The sequence below is a fragment of the Acipenser ruthenus genome, chromosome 38, assembly GCF_902713425.1.
Source record: "Acipenser ruthenus chromosome 38, fAciRut3.2 maternal haplotype, whole genome shotgun sequence".
Lineage (NCBI taxonomy): Eukaryota > Metazoa > Chordata > Actinopteri > Acipenseriformes > Acipenseridae > Acipenser > Acipenser ruthenus.
Window position 1 is genome coordinate 6,932,170 of NC_081226.1, and position 19,128 is coordinate 6,951,297.

General features: G+C 50.0%; 1 protein-coding gene across 3 annotated transcripts in view; it reads left to right on the top strand.

The window, feature by feature from the left end:
* The window catches only part of LOC117966728 (retinoic acid receptor RXR-beta-A), a 56,072-nt gene extending 37,294 nt beyond the window's left edge, over positions 1-18,778 (top strand). For 2 of the 3 annotated variants that reach the window (XM_059009367.1, XM_059009369.1), the window contains 7 exons: positions 813-836; positions 3,159-3,322; positions 5,576-5,705; positions 8,570-8,702; positions 10,588-10,679; positions 15,171-15,276; positions 15,766-18,778. In XM_059009367.1, the coding sequence (XP_058865350.1) occupies positions 813-836; positions 3,159-3,322; positions 5,576-5,705; positions 8,570-8,702; positions 10,588-10,679; positions 15,171-15,276; positions 15,766-15,913 (797 nt within the window). In that variant the 3' untranslated portion in view covers positions 15,914-18,778. The remainder of the gene's footprint in view (positions 1-812; positions 837-3,158; positions 3,323-5,575; positions 5,706-8,569; positions 8,703-10,587; positions 10,680-15,170; positions 15,277-15,765) is intronic. The other variant, XM_059009368.1, reaches the window with a different exon arrangement.
* Positions 18,779-19,128: the final 350 nt, after the last annotated feature.

A 19,128-nucleotide genomic window follows, 5' to 3' on the forward strand; every position in this document is an offset into this window, starting at 1 on the left:
TAAGACTCCCATTGCAGAGCAGTTTGAGTCAGTCCAAGTCTTGCATTACTGTAATCTTATTTATTTGTAGCTAATATCCCCCACCCCCCGACATTCTCTATATAGGTCTGTTTGCAGTTTTGAAAGACGTGTGTTCATTTTAAAACATGTGTGGTACTAAACCAGATTAAGTTTAACCAGAATGTCAACCGATCCCAGCCCCCACCCCGCCCCCCTTCCTTGTATTATGAACAGGGGACTGTGCTGAAACGAATGCAATGATTAGGTAGTGGGGAGAGAGAGAGAGCAAGAGAGAAAGAAGCTTGCATTATATTAACCCTTTCTTTCTCTCCCCTCTCTGTATTTTAATGATGGAGAGAGAGAGAGAGAGAAGGCTATATGTCAACCCCCTCTTTCTCTCCCCTCTGTGGTTTAATGATGGAGAGAGTGAGAGAAGACCTGTATTAATGCCCTTTCTCCTTCTCTCCCCTCTCTGTGGTTTAATGATGGAGAGAGTGAGAGAAGACTGTATTAATGCCCTTTCTCTTTCTCTCCCCTCTGTGGTTTAATGATGGAGAGAGTGAGGGAAGACTGTATTAATGCCCTTTCTCTTTCTCTCCCCTCTGTGGTTTAATGATGGAGAGAGTGAGGGAAGACTGTATTAATGCCCTTTCTCCTTCTCTCCCCTCTCTGTGGTTTAATGATGGAGAGAGTGAGAGAAGACTGTATTAATGCCCTTTCTCTTTCTCTCCCCTCTCTGTGGTTTAATGATGGAGAGAGTGAGAGAAGACTGTATTAATGCCCTTTCTCCTTCTCTCTGTCTCCCCCTCTAGTTGTCCAAGATGAACGACAGCGCAGTAAGCAGAAAAAGGGAGTGTGGGGGGAAGCTGTGTGTGTGAGAGAGTGAGTGTGTTTCTGAACGTTTGTGTGTGCGTGCAGAAACCTGTGTTCAGCCGAGGGCAAACCTGTAAAAATTCAAAGCAAGTGTTTATTTATATTTTGTTATGTTATAACATTATGGTTTAAAGTTGTGAAAATGTATTAGAATTTTTTTTTTTTTTATAATTAGTTTTACAATGGAAGACCATTTTAACTATCAAGTAGAACTCACTAGAAAGTCTTTTCAAACGGTAAACACTTTGGTAAAGCTGCCCTGTTCTGTGTGTGTGTGTGTGGGGGAGGGTTGCTTGAGTTTGAGGTGTAATTCTATTGCGTTGAAGTGGTTTGTCTGGAGTGGTTTCAGTGTGTGTACGAGGTCACAGTTATAGTGCTACAGGGTTAACGTCCCTCACAAATCTGGTAAAGCTGACAAAACCTACCTTTTGAGAACATGGGCCGTGTCCTTGTGTTAATGTTTAAAGGGATATTTTGAACAAAGCAAACGTTAAAAGCATTTATTTTTGCCCTAAGTTTTCATTATTGTTGATCCTCCCTCCCTCCCCCAGGCCCCTCTGTTTTCCTTTAGAATAGGAAATCTGCACTAATATGGGAGTCTATGCAAAGTCCTTACAAACACGATATACAGTGCCTATAGAAAGTCTTTTTATCATTTATCTACACATCCTACCCCACAACTTCCAAGTGAAAAAAAACATTCTAGAAATGTGTAGAAAATAATTAAAAATAAAAACTGAAATAGCTTGGTTGGATAAGTGTCCACCCCCCTTGTAATAGCAATCCTAAATTAGCTCAAGTGTAACCAATCACCTTCAAAATCACACACCAAGTTAAGTGGCCTCCACCTGTGTTAAATTGTAGTGAGTCACATGATTTCAGGATAAACTCAGCAGTTCCTGTAGGTTCCCTCAGCTGGGTAGTGCATTTCAAAGCAAAGACTCAACCATGAGCACCAAGGTGCTTTCAAAAGAACTCCGGGACAAAGTTGTTGAAAGGCACAAATCAGGGGATGTGTATAAATAATATCAAAGGCCTTGAATATCCCCTGGAGCACGTTCAAGATGATTATTAAGAAGTGGAAGGTGTATGGCACCACCAAGACCCTGCCTAGATCAGGCCATCCCTCCAAACTGGATGACCGAGCAAGAAGGAGACTGATCAGAGAGGCTACCAAGAGGCCAATGGCAATTTTGCAAGAGCTACAGGCTTTTATGGCCAAGACTGGTCAAAGTGTGCATGTGACAACAATATCCCAAGCACTCCACAAATCTGGACTTTATGGTAGGGTGGCAAGGAGGAAGCCATTACTCAAGAAAGCCCACCTTGAATCCTGTTTGAAGTATGCAGAAAAACACTCAGGAGATTCTGTAGCCATGTGGCAAAAAGTTTTGTGGTCTGACGAAACTAAAATGGAACCTTTTGGCCTAAATGCAAAGCGTTATGTTTGGCGCAAACCCAACACAGCGCATCACCCAAAGAACACCATCCCTACTGTGAAGCGTGGTGGTGGCAGCATCATGTTATGGGGATGTTTCTCATCGGCAGGGACTGGGGCACTTGTCAAGATAGAAGGGAAAATGAATGGAGCAAAGTATAGAGAAGTCCTTGAGGAAAACCTGCTGCCCTCTGCAAGAAAGCTGAAACTGGGATGGAAGTTCACCGTTCAGCATGACCACGACCCAAAGCACACAGCCAAAGCTACACTGGAGTGGCTAAGGAACTAAAAGGTAAATGTCCTTGAGTGGCCCAGTCCGAGCGCCGACCTAAATCCAATCGAAAATTTGTGGCATGACTTGAAGATTGCTGTTCATCAACGCTCCCCAAGGAACTTGACAGCGCTTGAACAGTTTTGTAAAGAAGAATGGTCAAATATTGCCAAATCTAGTTGTGCAACGTTGGTAGAGACCTATCCCAACAGACTCACAGCTGTAATTGCTGCCAAAGGTGCTTCCACCAAGTATTAACTCAGGTGGGTGGAGACTTATTCAATTATGATCTTTCAGTTTTGTATTTAATATATAATTTTTTTCTCAATAAAAACTTTTTTCCCCTTAACAGTGTGGCGTATGGTGTGTAGATAAGTGGAAAAAATCCTCATTCAAATGCATGAAACTCATGCACTGACACAACAAAATGTGAAAAAAAGTTAAAGGGGGTGTAGACTTTCTATAGGCACTGTACGTGTGTGTGTGAGCGAGTGGGGTAGGTATGTGTGACACTGCACTAACTAGGTGTTGTCCCTGTCTGTCTCTGTCACTGTATGTCTCTGTCTCTGTGTGCAGCTGTGCAGGAGGAGAGGCAGCGCAATAAGGAGAAGGAGGGCGAGGTGGAGTCCACCAGCGGAGTGAACGAGGAGATGCCGGTGGAGAAGATCCTGGATGCAGAGATGGCCGTGGAGCAGAAAACAGAGCTGCACGCCGACGGCACAGCCAGCACGGCAAACTCTGTGAGTAACACTGACACACACACACACACACACGGCAAACTGAGTAACACTGACACACACACACACACACGGCAAACTGAGTAACACTAACACTGACACACACACGGCAAACTCTGAGTAACACTGACACACACACACGGCAAACTCTGAGTAACACTGACACACACACACACACACGGCAAACTGAGTAACACTGACACACACACACACGGCAAACTCTGAGTAACACTGACACACACAAACACACACACGGCAAACTCTGAGTAACACTGACACACACACACACACACGGCAAACTCTGAGTAACACTGACACACACACACACACACACGGCAAACTCTGAGTAACACTGACACACACACACACGGCAAACTCTGAGTAACACTGACACACACACACACACACACGGTGAGTAACACTGACACACACGGCAAACTCTGAGTAACACTGACACACACACGGCAAACTCTGTGAGTAACACTGACACACACGGCAAACTCTGAGTAACACTGTTACTCAGAGTTTGCCGTGTGTGTGTCAGTGTTACTCAGAGTTTGCCGTGTGTGTGTCACTGACACACACACAATGCAAACCTTGTGAGTAACACTGACACACACACTGCAAACTCCGAGTAACACTGACACACACACGGCAAACTCTGAGTAACACTGACACACACACTGCAAACTCTGAGTAACACTGACACACACACGCAAACTGAGTAACACTGACACACACACGGCAAACTCTGAGTAACACTGACACACACACTGCAAACTCTGAGTAACACTGACACACACACGGCAAACTGAGTAACACTGATACACACACGGCAAACTCTGAGTAACACTGACACACTGCAAACTCCGAGTAACACTGACACACACACTGCAAACTGAGTAACACTGACACACACACTGCAAACTCCGAGTAACACTGACACACACACTGCAAACTCTGAGTAACACTGACACACACACGGCAAACTCTGAGTAACACTGACACACACACGGCAAACTCTCAGTAACACTGACACACACACGGCAAACTCTGAGTAACACTGACACACACACAGCAAACTCTGAGTAACACTGACACACACACGGCAAACTCTGAGTAACACTGACACATACACGGCAAACTCTGAGTAACACTGACACACACACGGCAAACTCTGAGTAACACTGACACACACGGCAAACTCTGAGTAACACTGATACACACACTGCAAACTCTGAGTAACACTGATACACACACGGCAAACTCTGAGTAACACTGACACACTGCAAACTCTGAGTAACACTGACACACACACGGCAAACTCTGAGTAACACTGACACACACACTGCAAACTCTGAGTAACACTGATACACACACTGCAAACTCTGAGTAACACTGATACACACACGGCAAACTCTGAGTAACACTGACACACTGCAAACTCTGAGTAACACTGACACACACACTGCAAACTCCGAGTAACACTGACACACACACGGCAAACTCTGAGTAACACTGACACACACACGGCAAACTCTGAGTAACACTGACACACACACTGCAAACTCTGAGTAACACTGACACACACACTGCAAACTCTGAGTAACACTGACACACACACGGCAAACTCTGAGTAACACTGACACACACACTGCAAACTCTGAGTAACACTGACACACACACGGCAAACTCTGAGTAACACTGACACACACGGCAAACTCTGAGTAACACTGACACACACACTGCAAACTCTGAGTAACACTGACACACACACGGCAAACTCTGAGTAACACTGACACACACGGCAAACTCTGAGTAACACTGACACACACGGCAAACTCTGAGTAACACTGATACACACACTGCAAACTCTGAGTAACACTGATACACACACGGCAAACTCTGAGTAACACTGACACACTGCAAACTCTGAGTAACACTGACACACACACTGCAAACTCCGAGTAACACTGACACACACACTGCAAACTCTGAGTAACACTGACACACACGGCAAACTCTGAGTAACACTGACACACTGCAAACTCTGAGTAACACTGACACACACACTGCAAACTCCGAGTAACACTGACACACACACTGCAAACTCTGAGTAACACTGACACAGGCAGCGTGGCAAACCCTCTCTCTTGGACTGTGTAACCCTCACCTCCTCTCTCTCTCTCTCTCTCTCTCTCTCTCTCTCTTTCTCTCTCTCTCTCTGGCTGTATTAACTCTCTTTCTCTCTCTCAGCCCAATGACCCCGTCACTAATATCTGCCAGGCTGCTGACAAGCAGCTCTTCACCCTGGTGGAGTGGGCCAAGAGGATCCCTCACTTCTCAGAGCTGCCGCTGGACGACCAGGTCATCCTGCTCAGAGCAGGTGAGTGTGTGCGAGTCTGTCTGTCTGTCTGTCTGTCTGTCTGTCTGTCTGTCTGTCTGTCTGTCTGTCTGTCCCTCCCTCACTTCTCTGAGGGCTGTCTATTACCCCCCCCGTCTCTCATCACTTTATCACTGTGAAGAACAGTGTATTGCACTCTCTCTTTCGCTCTCACAGCTTACACTTTCTCTCTCCTTATACTTTCCTCTCAACCTCTCCCCACTTCTCTCATCTCCTCTCTTCTCTCACACTCTCTTCTCCTCTCTCTCTCACCCTCTCTCACTCTCTCCTCTCCTCTGTCACGCTCCCCCCTTCCTCAAGTTCAGATACTTTATTGGCATGACAAGTTCAAGTATTTCCAAAGATGCAATGTATTAACACAAAACAACAGACATGAAATTTTCTACCAGGGCAGAGCCTAGTGTTTTTTTTCAGTGCCGCATGTCTGGTGGGCTCAGTGCCAGGGCTCTCCTGGATATTAATGGCAGTTCTGGAGGAGAGTAAAGATGGTTTAAGTGCACTGCCTGAGACTGATTCCAGTGCTGGGAAGTGGAGGGAGTTTGAGCTGCTTTCTGAATGGAGTTCTTCTTTTCTGTATGGGGATTAGCAGAGGGACTCTCCCCAGCTCTGCTCTGCAGTCGTTGTTGGGGGATTCTCTGTGTGTGTGCAGGATCTCTTTACAGAACAGAAGGTGTGTTTCTTCGGGGGTTTTATCCCACTTTGAGTAATCTGCACTCATGGTTGTACCCCAGACTTCACTCCCAGAGACCAGGATTGGCTGAATTATGCTATCAAACAGCTTGAGTAATAATGTTGTAGGAGGATTAAATGCAGCCAGTGTTTTTAATGGTGCAGAGTGCTCTGAGAGCTTTCTCTTTGATTAAATGCAGCCACTGTTTTTAATTGTGCAGTGTGCTCTGAGAGCTTTCTCTTTGATTAAATGCAGCCAGTGTTTTTAATGGTGCAGAGTGCTCTGAGAGCTTTCTCTTTGATTTAAATGCTGCCAATGTTTTTAATGGTGGTGCGCTCTGAGAGCTTTCTCTTTGATTTAAAAGCAGCCAGACACTTTTCCACCAATCCCTGATTGTAGCAGTTTGAGGTGTAGTCCAGGGTGACGAAGAGAATCAAGTGCTTTTTTGTTTTTTTTTAAATGCAGTGCTTTGGAAGGAATCCAGTCTGGCACTTTATTTATAATGTCTGGACTCATTAGGAATTGGAGAAAATGGGGTAAAAAAAATAATAAATGGCGATTTCCAAATTTAAAAAATGTGAAAGGCAGTCAAAATGACTGCTTTGGCAGTTCTAGGTGGGCATGATTATAACTTCCTTATTTTTGCGATCCTGCCTTTTGAAATGCCATCAGTGTATTTAATACATGTATTTAAGAAAAGTCATAAACAGACAACCGCATAACTTTCACACATGCAGAGTAATTTAAGTTTGAAAACATCAAACCGTCAAAATGACTGCTGTGGCAGTTCTAGTGTTGAGGAAGTGTCCAGAGAGCAGGACGAGGTTAAATAGCCTCACAGAGCTGCCTGCAGGGCAGAGTCACTGTGCTTCAACATCTCCTCTCCTCTCTCTAATGCGCTCTCCCATCTTTTCACACTCTTCTTCCCTCTTCTCCTATCTCATGCTCTCCCCTTCTGTCTCACGCTCTTGTTTCCTCTCCTCTCCCCTCTCACTTCCTCTTCTCTCACGCTATCTCTCTGCCCTCCTCTCCTCTTGCTCTCCTCTCCTCTGCTCTGCTCTCCTGTCCTTACGCTATCCTGTCCTCACGCTCTCCTCATGCTGTCCTCTCCTCTGTTCTCTCCTCACACTCTCCTCATGCTTTCCTCTCCTCATGCTTTCCTCTCCTCATGCTCTCCTCTCCTCATGCTTTCCTCTCCTCATGCTCTCCTCTCCTCTGCTCTCCTGTCCTCACGCTCTCCTCATGTTCTCCTCTCCTCTGCTCTCCTCATCCTTTCCTCCTCTGCTCTCCTCTCCTCACACTCTCCTCATGTTCTCCTCTCCTCACGCTCTCCTCATGTTCTCCTCTCCTCTGCTCTCCTCATGTTCTCCTCTCCTCCTCTCCTCATGCTCTCCTCATGTTCTCTTCTCTGCTCTCTCCTCCTCTGCTCCTGTCTTCACGCTTTCCTCATGTTCTCCTCTCCTCTCCTCACGCTCTCCTCTCCTCACGCTGTCTCCTTCTCTGCTCTCCTGTGTTCATGCTCTCCTCTCCTCTGCTCTCTCCTCCTCTCCTCTCCGCTCTCCTCTCCTCACGCTGTCTCCTTCTCTGCTCTCGTGTGTTCATGCTCTCCTCCTCATGCTGTCTCCTCCTCTGCTCTCCTGTCTTCATGCTCTCCTCATGTTCTCCTCTCCTCATGCTCTCTTCTCCTCTGCTCTCCTCATGTTCTCCTCTCCTCTCCTCTGCTCTCTCCACCTGTGCTCTCCTGTCTTCATGCTGTCCTCTCCTCATGCTCTCTCCTCCTCTGCTCTCCTGTCTTCATGCTCTCCTCATGTTCTCCTCTCCTCTGCTCTCTCCTCCTCTCCTCTCCTCACGCTGTCTCCTTCTCTGCTCTCGTGTGTTCATGCTCTTCTCTCCTCATGCTCTCTCCTCCTCTGCTCTCCTGTCTTCATGCTCTCCTCATGTTCTCCTCTCCTCTGCTCTCCTCCTCTACTCTCCTCACGCTGTCTCCTTCTCTGCTCTCGTGTGTTCATGCTCTCCTCTCCTCACGCGCTCTCCTCCTCTGCTCTCCTCATGGTTCTCCTCTCCTCTGCTCTCTCCACCTGTGCTCTCCTGTCTTCATGCTCTCCTCTCCTCATGCTCTCTCCTCCTCTGCTCTCCTGTCTTCATGTTCTCCTCTCACTCCCTCCTCTCCTCTCAGGCTGGAACGAGTTGCTCATTGCCTCGTTCTCTCATCGCTCCATCACTGTGAAGGATGGTATCTTGCTGGCGACGGGTTTGCACGTGCATCGGAACAGTGCGCACAGCGCTGGAGTGGGGGCCATCTTTGACAGGTGAGCAGGGAACCAGTACCAACCATTAATACTGTCAATACAGGGCCATCTCCATTAATACTGTCAATACAGTACAGGGCCAGCTCCATTTAATACTGTCAAGACAATACAGGGCCATCTTGGACGGGTAAGCAGATACCTGCAGTGCTGTCAATACAGGTCTCAGGAGCACCTCAGTGCTGAAATACAGGTGTTCAGCGTGGGGTCCTCCTTGACAGGGAGCCACTCACAAAAACCAGCCACGTCATATTGTTAATACCGGACCATGTAATACGAGTGTGTAGTGGGGCTGGGCACAGTCATGCTGTTAATGCAGGACCATGTAATACGAGTGTGTAGTGGGGCTGGGCACAGTCATGCTGTTAATGCAGGACCATGTAATACGAGTGTGTAGTGGGGCTGGGCACAGTCATGCTGTTAATGCAGGACCATGTAATACGAGTGTGTAGTGGGGCTGGGCACAGTCATGCTGTTAATGCAGGACCATGTAATACGAGTGTGTAGTGGGGCTGGGCACAGTCATGCTGTTAATGCAGGACCATGTAATATGAGTGTGTAGTGGGGCTGGGCACAGTCATGCTGTTAATGCAGGACCATGTAATATGAGTGTGTAGTGGGGCTGGGCACAGTCATGCTGTTAATGCAGGACCATGTAATACGAGTGTGTAGTGGGGCTGGGCACAGTCATGCTGTTAATGCAGGACCATGTAATACGAGTGTGTGGTGGACCCTGTACAGCACAGATAGGTGCACATGGGACAGGAGCTCTGGACCCTGTACAGCACAGATAGGTGCACATGGCACAGGAGCTCTGGACCCTGTACAGCACAGATAGGTGCACATGGGACAGGAGCTCTGGACCCTGTACAGCACAGATAGGTGCACATGGGGACATGTTCTAAAACTTATTGGGAGGCAGTGGGTACAGCAATGAGTACGTTTCACAGAAATCCGTGATAACTGTGAAAAAAATACAGCCTTATTTATGATGATCAGTAGCTTTATAATACAGAACGCAATCAGAACCATCACCCTGTTTATACAGAACTCGATCAGAACCATCACCCTGTTCATACCGAACTCAATCAGAACCATCTCCCTGTTCATACAGAACTCGATCAGAACCATCACCCTGTTTTTTTTTTTTTTTAATTTTTTTTATTTAGTAGTCGGCAATTATATTTTATTATTTTCTCCTAATTTAGAATATCCAATTATTATGTAAGCTCGGCTCCCCGCTACCACCCCTGCGCTGACTCGGGAGCGGCGAAGACTAACACACGCTGTCCTCCAAAGCGTGTGCTGTCAGCCGACCGCTTCTTTTCACACTGCAGTCTCACCATGCAGCCACCTTAGAGCTACAGTGTTGGAGGACAGGCAAGCCCGCAGGTGCCTGGCCAGACTACAGGGGTCACCGGTGCGCGGTGAGCCGAGGACACCCTGATCGACCTAAACCGCGCCCCCCCCACCCCGGGTGGCACTTGGCCAGTTGTGCGCTGCCCCCTGGGAACTCCCATCCACGGTCGGCAGTGGAATATCCTGGACTCGAACCAGCGACGTCCAGACTATAGGCAGCATCCTGCACTCAACGCTGAGTGCCTTTACCATCACCCTGTTTATACAGAACTGAGAATCAGGAGGCACTCCATCATTGATACAGGTGTAATACAAAATACACATCTACAGTGTGGGGGTGCATCTTCCACAGGTTTACAACCACTGTTGCCATACTGTTTAAAAGGTGTTGCTTGTGGCTGGGACCTTTTATAAATACAAGACTGCCCTAGAAATCTCCAGCACTGCCATAGTGAGGCTGTCTTGGAAAGGTAACCCGTGCCCATCAGCAGCTGCTATTGTACTGGCCTGAATCTGTGTCTCTTTGCAGGGTGCTGACTGAGCTCGTCTCCAAGATGAGAGACATGCAGATGGACAAGACGGAGCTAGGCTGCCTGCGAGCCATCATACTGTTCAACCCAGGTGAGAGGGACAGGGAGAGACTGTGTAAACAGAGGACATTCTCAGGAGTGGTGTGGTTATTCCACGAATGAGGAAAGCCTAAAAACCCACAAGTCCCCGGAATGAAGGGTTGTACGTGTGTGTGTGTGTGTGTGTGTGTGTGTGTGTGGGGTTGTGAAGGGTTGTCCCTGTGTGTGTGTGTGTGTGTGTGTGTGTGTGTGTGTGTGTGTGTGTGTGTGTGGGGGGGGTTGTGAAGGGTTGTCCCTGTGTGTGTGTGTGTGTGTGTGTGTGTGTGTGTGTGTGTGTGTGTGTGGGGTTGTGAAGGGTTGTCCCTGTGTGTGTGTGTGTGTGGTTGCACGTGTATTATATTGTTGTAATGGAGTGAAATCCCCCATTACTTCATAACTGCAATCGCTACTTTTAAACATGATCTTTGGTTGCAATAATAAATCAATGTAACTTGAAGCCAAATACATATGAAAATACTTAGCAGTACAGGAGTGCAGGTCCTGTGTATCCGGGAGGAGCTGGAACCAAGAAAGAGAAAAGAAACAAGGTCTGTATGCGAGTCCCAGCACACAGCAGAGCCGACGCGGCGCGCTGAGCAGAACCGGTGCGGCGCACTGAGCAGAGCCGACGGGGCGCACTGAGCAGAACCGGTGCGGCGCACTGAGCAGAGCCGACACAGCAGAGCCGACACAGCAGAGCCGACACAGCAGAGCCGACGCGGCGCACTGAGCAGAGCCGACACAGCAGAGCCGACGCGGCGCACTGAGCAGAGCCGACACAGCAGAGCCGACGCGGCGCACTGAGCAGAGCCGGCGCGGCGCACTGAGCAGAGCCGACGCGGCGCACGCAGCAGAGCCGACGCAGCAGAGCCGACGCGGCGCACTGAGCAGAGCCGACGCAGCAGAGCCGACGCGGCGCACTGAGCAGAGCCGACGCGGCGCACTGAGCAGAGCCGACGCAGCAGAGCCGACGCGGCGCACTGAGCAGAGCCGACGCAGCAGAGCCGACTGAGCAGAGCCGACGCAGCAGAGCCGACGCGGCGCACTGAGCAGAGCCGACACAGCAGAGCCGACACAGCAGAGCTGACACGGTGCACTGAGCAGAGCCGGCACAGGAGAGCCGATGTGGCGCACTGAGCAGTGCTGACGCAGCAGAGCCGGCGCAGCAGAGCCGGCGCGGCGCACTGAGCAGAGCCGACGCAGCAGAGCCGACACAGAAGAGCCGACGCGGCGCACTGAGCAGAGCCGACACAGCAGAGCCGGCGCAGCAGAGCCGGCGCGGCGCACTGAGCAGAGCCGACGCAGCAGAGCCGGCGCAGCAGAGCCGGCGCGGCGCACTGAGCAGAGCCGACGCAGCAGAGCCGACACAGCAGAGCCGGCGCGGCGCACTGAGCAGAGCCGACGCAGCAGAGCCGGCGCGGCGCACTGAGCAGAGCCGACGCAGCAGAGCCGACACAGCAGAGCCGACGCGGCGCACTGAGCAGAGCCGACGCAGCAGAGCCGACGCAGCAGAGCCGACGCGGCGCACTGAGCAGAGCCGACGCAGCAGAGCCGACACAGCAGAGCCGACGCAGCAGAGCCGGCGCGGCGCACTGAGCAGAGCCGACACAGCAGAGCCGGCGCGGCGCACTGAGCAGAGCCGACGCAGCAGAGCCGACGCGGCGCACTGAGCAGAGCCGACGCAGCAGAGCCGGCGCGGCGCACTGAGCAGAGCCGACACAGCAGAGCCGACGCGGCGCACTGAGCAGAGCCGACGCAGCAGAGCCGGCGCGGCGCACTGAGCAGAGCCGGCGTGGCGCACTGAGCAGAGCCGGCACTGAGCAGAGCCGGCACTGAGCAGAGCCGGCGCGGCAGAGCTGACGCGGCGCACTGAGCAGAGCCGACACAGTGCACTGAGCAGAGCCGACACAGTGCACTGAGCAGAGCCAACACAGCAGAGCCGATGCGGCGCACTGAGCAGAGCCGACGCAGCAGAGCCGACGCGGCACACTGAGCAGAGCCGACGCAGCAGAGCCAGTGTGGCGCACTGAGCAGAGCCGGCACAGCAGAGACGATGCGGCGCACTGAGCAGAGCCGACACAGAAGAGCCGACGCGGCACACTGAGCAGAGCCGACGCAGCAGAGCCGACGCGGCGCACTGAGCAGAGCCGACGCGGCGCACTGAGCAGAGCCGACGCAGCAGAGCCGGCGCGGCGCACTGAGCAGAGCCGGCGCGGCGCACTGAGCAGAGCCGGCGCGGCGCACTGAGCAGAGCCGACGCGGCGCACTGAGCAGAGCCGACGCAGCAGAGCCGGCGCAGCAGAGCCGGCGCGGCACACTGAGCAGAGCCGACGCGGCGCACTGAGCAGAGCCGACGCAGCAGAGCCGACGCGGCGCACTGAGCAGAGCCGACGCAGCAGAGCCGACGCAGCAGAGCCGACGCAGCAGAGCCGACGCGGCGCACTGAGCAGAGCCGACGCAGCAGAGCCGACGCAGCAGAGCCGACGCGGCGCACTGAGCAGAGCCGACACAGCAGAGCCGACGCGGCGCACTGAGCAGAGCCGACGCAGCAGAGCCGACGCGGCGCACTGAGCAGAGCCGACGCAGCAGAGCCGGCGCGGCGCACTGAGCAGAGCCGGCACAGCAGAGACGATGCGGCGCACTGAGCAGAGCCGACACAGAAGAGCCGACGCGGCACACTGAGCAGAGCCGACGCAGCAGAGCCGACGCGGCGCACTGAGCAGAGCCGACGTAGCAGAGCCGGCGCGGCAGAGCCGACGCGGCGCACTGAGCAGAGCCGACGCAGCAGAGCCGACTGAGCAGAGCCGACGCAGCAGAGCCGACGCGGCGCACTGAGCAGAGCCGACGCGGCGCACTGAGCAGAGCCGACACAGCAGAGCCGACACAGCAGAGCTGACACGGTGCACTGAGCAGAGCCGGCACAGGAGAGCCAATGTGGCGCACTGAGCAGTGCTGACGCAGCAGAGCCGGCGCAGCAGAGCCGGCGCGGCGCACTGAGCAGAGCCGACACAGCAGAGCCGACGCAGCAGAGCCGACACAGAAGAGCCGACGCGGCGCACTGAGCAGAGCCGACACAGCAGAGCCGGCGCAGCAGAGCCGGCGCGGCGCACTGAGCAGAGCCGACGCAGCAGAGCCGGCGCAGCAGAGCCGGCGCGGCGCACTGAGCAGAGCCGGCGCAGCAGAGCCGGCGCGGCGCACTGAGCAGAGCCGACGCAGCAGAGCCGACACAGCAGAGCCGGCGCGGCGCACTGAGCAGAGCCGACGCAGCAGAGCCGGCGCGGCGCACTGAGCAGAGCCGACGCAGCAGAGCCGACACAGCAGAGCCGACGCGGCGCACTGAGCAGAGCCGACGCAGCAGAGCCGACGCAGCAGAGCCGGCGCGGCGCACTGAGCAGAGCCGACGCAGCAGAGCCGACACAGCAGAGCCGACGCAGCAGAGCCGGCGCGGCGCACTGAGCAGAGCCGACACAGCAGAGCCGGCGCGGCGCACTGAGCAGAGCCGACGCAGCAGAGCCGATGCGGCGCACTGAGCAGAGCCGACGCAGCAGAGCCGACGCAGCAGAGCCGGCGCGGCGCACTGAGCAGAGCCGACACAGCAGAGCCGACGCGGCGCACTGAGCAGAGCCGACGCAGCAGAGCCGGCGCGGCGCACTGAGCAGAGCCGGCGTGGCGCACTGAGCAGAGCCGGCACTGAGCAGAGCCGGCACTGAGCAGAGCCGGCGCGGCAGAGCTGACGCGGCGCACTGAGCAGAGCCGACACAGTGCACTGAGCAGAGCCGACACAGTGCACTGAGTAGAGCCGACGCAGCAGAGCCGGCGCGGCGCACTAAACAGACCCGAAGTGGCGCACTGAGCAGAGCCGACGCAGTGCACTGAGCAGAGCCACGCTCAGGGAACTCGCAGCGTCTCTACCTCAAGAGCTCATTAGTTTATTTTTATTTGGAAATGCCCTGTGGACAAGACAAAGGAAAAGAAACTGAAAATATCAATTGTACAGAGCGGGAAAATGTTGCACAAAGCGGCAGTGTGTGTGTGTGTGTGTGTGCGCGTGCGTGCATGTGTGTATGCGCGGGTGCTTTTTCAGTCTTGCGGGAGCATGCATGTTAGTCTATGGATGGGGGAAGAATGGATGAAAAATGTTACTGTAGTTCCTCAACTACCTCATCCATAACGACACTAATGTATAGCTTAGTAATGTGTATATTTGATGTACTGTTAGCTTTTAAAGCCCTGTCCTGAGCTCAGTTAGTGAGTCTGTGTTCCTGTAAAGCTTCAGAAAGAGGGCTGTGTAAACAGCTGGTGTGAGACAGGGGTGTCGAGACCTGCATTCAGCAAGCTGGCACTTCCCTGTAGCAGTATCCAGCTACTTTATATATCTTCTGTTCTTTGCCTTGGTATTTTGTTTTCTGTCATTATTGGCCAACCACTGTAAATAGTTACTCCATTGCTTCTGCCTGTTCCTGTTCATCATTGAAAATAAACACCAGCCCTTTTGATTTGCAAGATGCGAAGGGGCTATCTAACCCCAGTGAGGTGGAGCTGCTGAGAGAGAAGGTCTACGCCTCCCTGGAGTCCTACTGCAAGCAGAGATACCCAGACCAGCAGGGCAGGTGAGGGAGGGAGTGTGTGTGTGTTTGTGTCGCTGCAGGGGTGTGTGTTTAAAATTGAAACCGTCTGAATCATGGCTTCAGGGAATGTTCATCCCAAGAGATTCTGAGGTCCTTGTTTGTTTAGTTAGTTCTCTCTGAAACCTTTAGGACTGCTGTCTGGATCCTCTGTTGAGACAGCAGGATTCTCTGTTGAGCCTGCTAAATCCAGTTGAGGTCTCGCAATAGGATAAGAATTATTGCAAATATAAGGGAAACTATTTAATTTGAAGCAACTAAGTGGAGGCTATAAAGCAATGCTAAAAACGTAGACAATTCTGCAGCAATCAGCCTGGAATGACTTCAGTTCTAAACCATCGTCGTTCAGTTTCACACATTCAGTGTTAAGAAGAATAACCCCTACGGAGTGCTTGTTTTTATAGTAATGGGTCCAGTGCTTATGTCATCTAACTCTCTGTTTTCTTCCCTTTCTCTTGTGGCCCCACCTCCCAGGTTTGCTAAGCTCCTCCTCCGCCTGCCAGCGCTGCGCTCGATTGGTCTGAAATGCCTGGAGCACCTGTTCTTCTTCAAGCTGATTGGAGACACTCCCATTGACACCTTCCTCATGGAGATGCTGGAGGCACCGCACCAGCTCACGTAGAGGAGAGAGTGAGAGAGACTGTCATTCAGGGCTGGACATGACGGAGCTCCAGCAGTCAACCAAGACTAAAGGAGTTGCAGCTCACAAAAGATTGCTTACACCTGTTTTGCATCTCCATTGCAGGGCTTGAAACTCCTGCACCCAGTCCTGAGGTTCAGAACTCCCCTCAATGAAGTCTATTACTGAAATGATCAGGAGCCAGGAGTTTGAGCAAGGTTAGAAACTCACACTAGCCCTACTGTACCCAGTCCTGGGTTTCAGAACTCAATAAGTATATTAATATGATCAGTAGTTTGATGTTAAATTGTTCTAGTAACCCTACAGACTCACAGATGAGACATATTGATGCTGTGATGAGAATCGGTTCATTCACAGCAGATTTACCAGGGGCCTTATTTCTCAACCTCCTGCACCTACCTGCTCATTTCAATGATAAACCTGAGCAAGGGGAGCGCATTCGCTACATGACTCTCAGATGGACTGTTTTGAAACAAACACGTGTCACAGAAAACCTGTATTTCCATTTTAAAATGTCTGATACAACACTAAGTTGAAACGAGTCTGTGTTTGCGTGCCTTGGACTCAGGAAATCTCTTACACTTGCACCTCTTCGGTCAGCAGTGTCTTTGGGTTACTGGCTTGGGGGAGGATCATTTGTCACCCTGACCAAGGAAGTGCAACACTATCCAAAAGCAGCAAGGCTTGTGCAAACAGATTTCTTCTCCCTACAGTAGTAGCTGATGTTTTGCAATGAAAGTCCATGTTTACTGGAATGCGTGTTTCTTCAGAGCTGCACGTTTCAGACCTGTGGAACGAATCCAGGTGCAAAACAAAATTGTTTTGTCAGCTCCAATCACTTTCAACACAAAAGATCTGCCAGAGACTTCCCAAGAGGAATATCAACAAGCAACCTTATTCTTCAGAAATGGAGAGAGAGAGAGGAAAGAGAAGGGGAGGAAAGAGGAGGGTCCTTGCAATGTGGAGTTAGAACAACTTCCCCATCATTTGTATTTGCATTGTATTTTTTAAAGCAAGCTTGCAAAATGGACATGGCAACATTACAATTTTTTAATGAAAATAAAGATCAGAGTGGGATTGTTAGCAATATTATACACAGGCTTATTTTAAAGAAGAAACAAGATTAACAAGATGCAGTGTTGGATGGATTGCCTGCGATGCTCAGTTCAGTCCTGGTCTGAATGGCACTGCGAAGATCATCCATTTACATGAAATAAAAATAACCCTGGGAATAGAGAGTGCGCTTCTGTGGCAGTGTTATTAATGCAGAAGAGTCAAAGCTTTTCTCTGAGACTGGACTTCACAAGAAAGTCAAGACAAGATGGGTGTTGCTTGCAATAACAGATGGAATTGCCCACATTTTATATGCAATAAAAACAGCAGTCATTTTATATTAAAGAAAGACTTAAAATAATGTGATGTGGAGACATTTTGTAGAAGACTTTAAACAAAACCGAGAGACTAACAGTGTGGAGCTGTTCTTGTGAGATTTGACCGTGCTGGGAACTCAAACGCGTGCAGTAAGCTGCATTGACAACCACGATTTACACATGGTTTAGTTTTTCTTTTCTTTTTTTTCTTAAACAATTAGAGGAAACGTATAAACTTTGCTTGAGAATATCCTTGAGGAACCTGTGTTCTCAGTTAAGATTTTCACAATGAAATGCTTGTTTTCGATTTTACCCCCCAAGCAATACTAAAAAAAGGTTGAACTTCTATTAAATAAACTGCAGTTTGGACTGCACTTTGGGTTTGATTTTTATTCATCAGAACAAAGTTTATGAACGAGAGGAGGCCATTCAGCCCATCGGAGCTCGTCCAGTACCTAGTAGCCGATTCATTTCAAAAGGATCCCAGAGATTCAGCATCAATTACATGACTCGGTAACCCTTGGAAACCCATTCCATCCTCTCGCCACTCTCTGTGATACAACGCATTCTCCTTTTATCAACTAAACAATAAGGGTCCTGTGTGAAAAACACATTTGGAAATCAAAAGCAGTGATGATTGAAACCAGTCATCTGTTCAACCATGTGAAAGAACTTGTTTGAATTGATTATATATATAGGTTTTCAATGCAGTCGATGTATTTTCTATCAACGTTTCCTGTTCAGTACAGTGACTGCCCGTGTGTGGTTTGTACCAGTATTGCTTAGAAAAATCCACCTTTTATTATTTCAGTTTGAAATGTTTGTTTGAATGGATCAAAACGGAAACTTGCATTGAAGCAATCCCTCTTTAAAAATAACAAAGAAAAGGAATGAGAGAACGTGAGAGATGGATTGAAACGCACTCCAGAAAGAAATGAAATTGGACGAGAAATACTAATACTAATAAAATAAAATGAAAGCAGTTTCTGGAAAGGAGAGAGAGAAGAAAGAGATCTTGTTAAACAAAACATATCAAGGACAATGAATGAAGAAGAATCTATTGCAAAACAAACCAGCGTCTAAAGAAAGAAAACGTGTAACTAACTATAATGATGACTAATTCTTGCTTTCTATCCTCAAATCCACTTGGCTTCTGCGACCCTCCTTTTCATATCTTAATTTTGGGAAAGGATGTTTGGAAATTGATTTTTAAGAAATCTGATAGGCATCTAACTGTACTGCTCCTTGTACTATGAATATTATTATTATTATTATTATCATGATTACTGCTGCTGCTGCTGCTTTCTGTGAATGGGCATTTTGGTGTCTTTTCTCTTTTTTTAGTTGTCTTGGTTTTATTGTTTTTGTTAATTCTCTTTTTTGTGGACTAGTGCATATTTGAATTGTATTTCTTTGGCTTGAATACCTGTACAATGTACCATCCAATTATAACATCACTTGCTTCCTGAAAACTCTGCACGGTATTTCTGTTTCTTTATTTCCTTATTAATAATCTATTATATAATATGAGACTCCTGCCTGTTCTTATGGGCTAATCTTCAGTTTTTGATGTCCCTCAAGATTTGTTCAAATTGTTAATTGACAGACACAGCCTGGTCATTTTATTAGGACATGTCCCTAATACCGGGTTCCGCTTCGCTGAGCACAGCTTGACGTGGCCCAGACTGCACAAGGTGCTGGCAGGGCTCCGTTCACTCGGTAATGTTTCAGTCACTGCAGAGAGGCAGTCAGAAGATTTCAGTTCATCCCAGCCATGCTCGTCGGATTGAGATCATTGCGGTGGACGTGGGAGATGCTTGAAGTCAT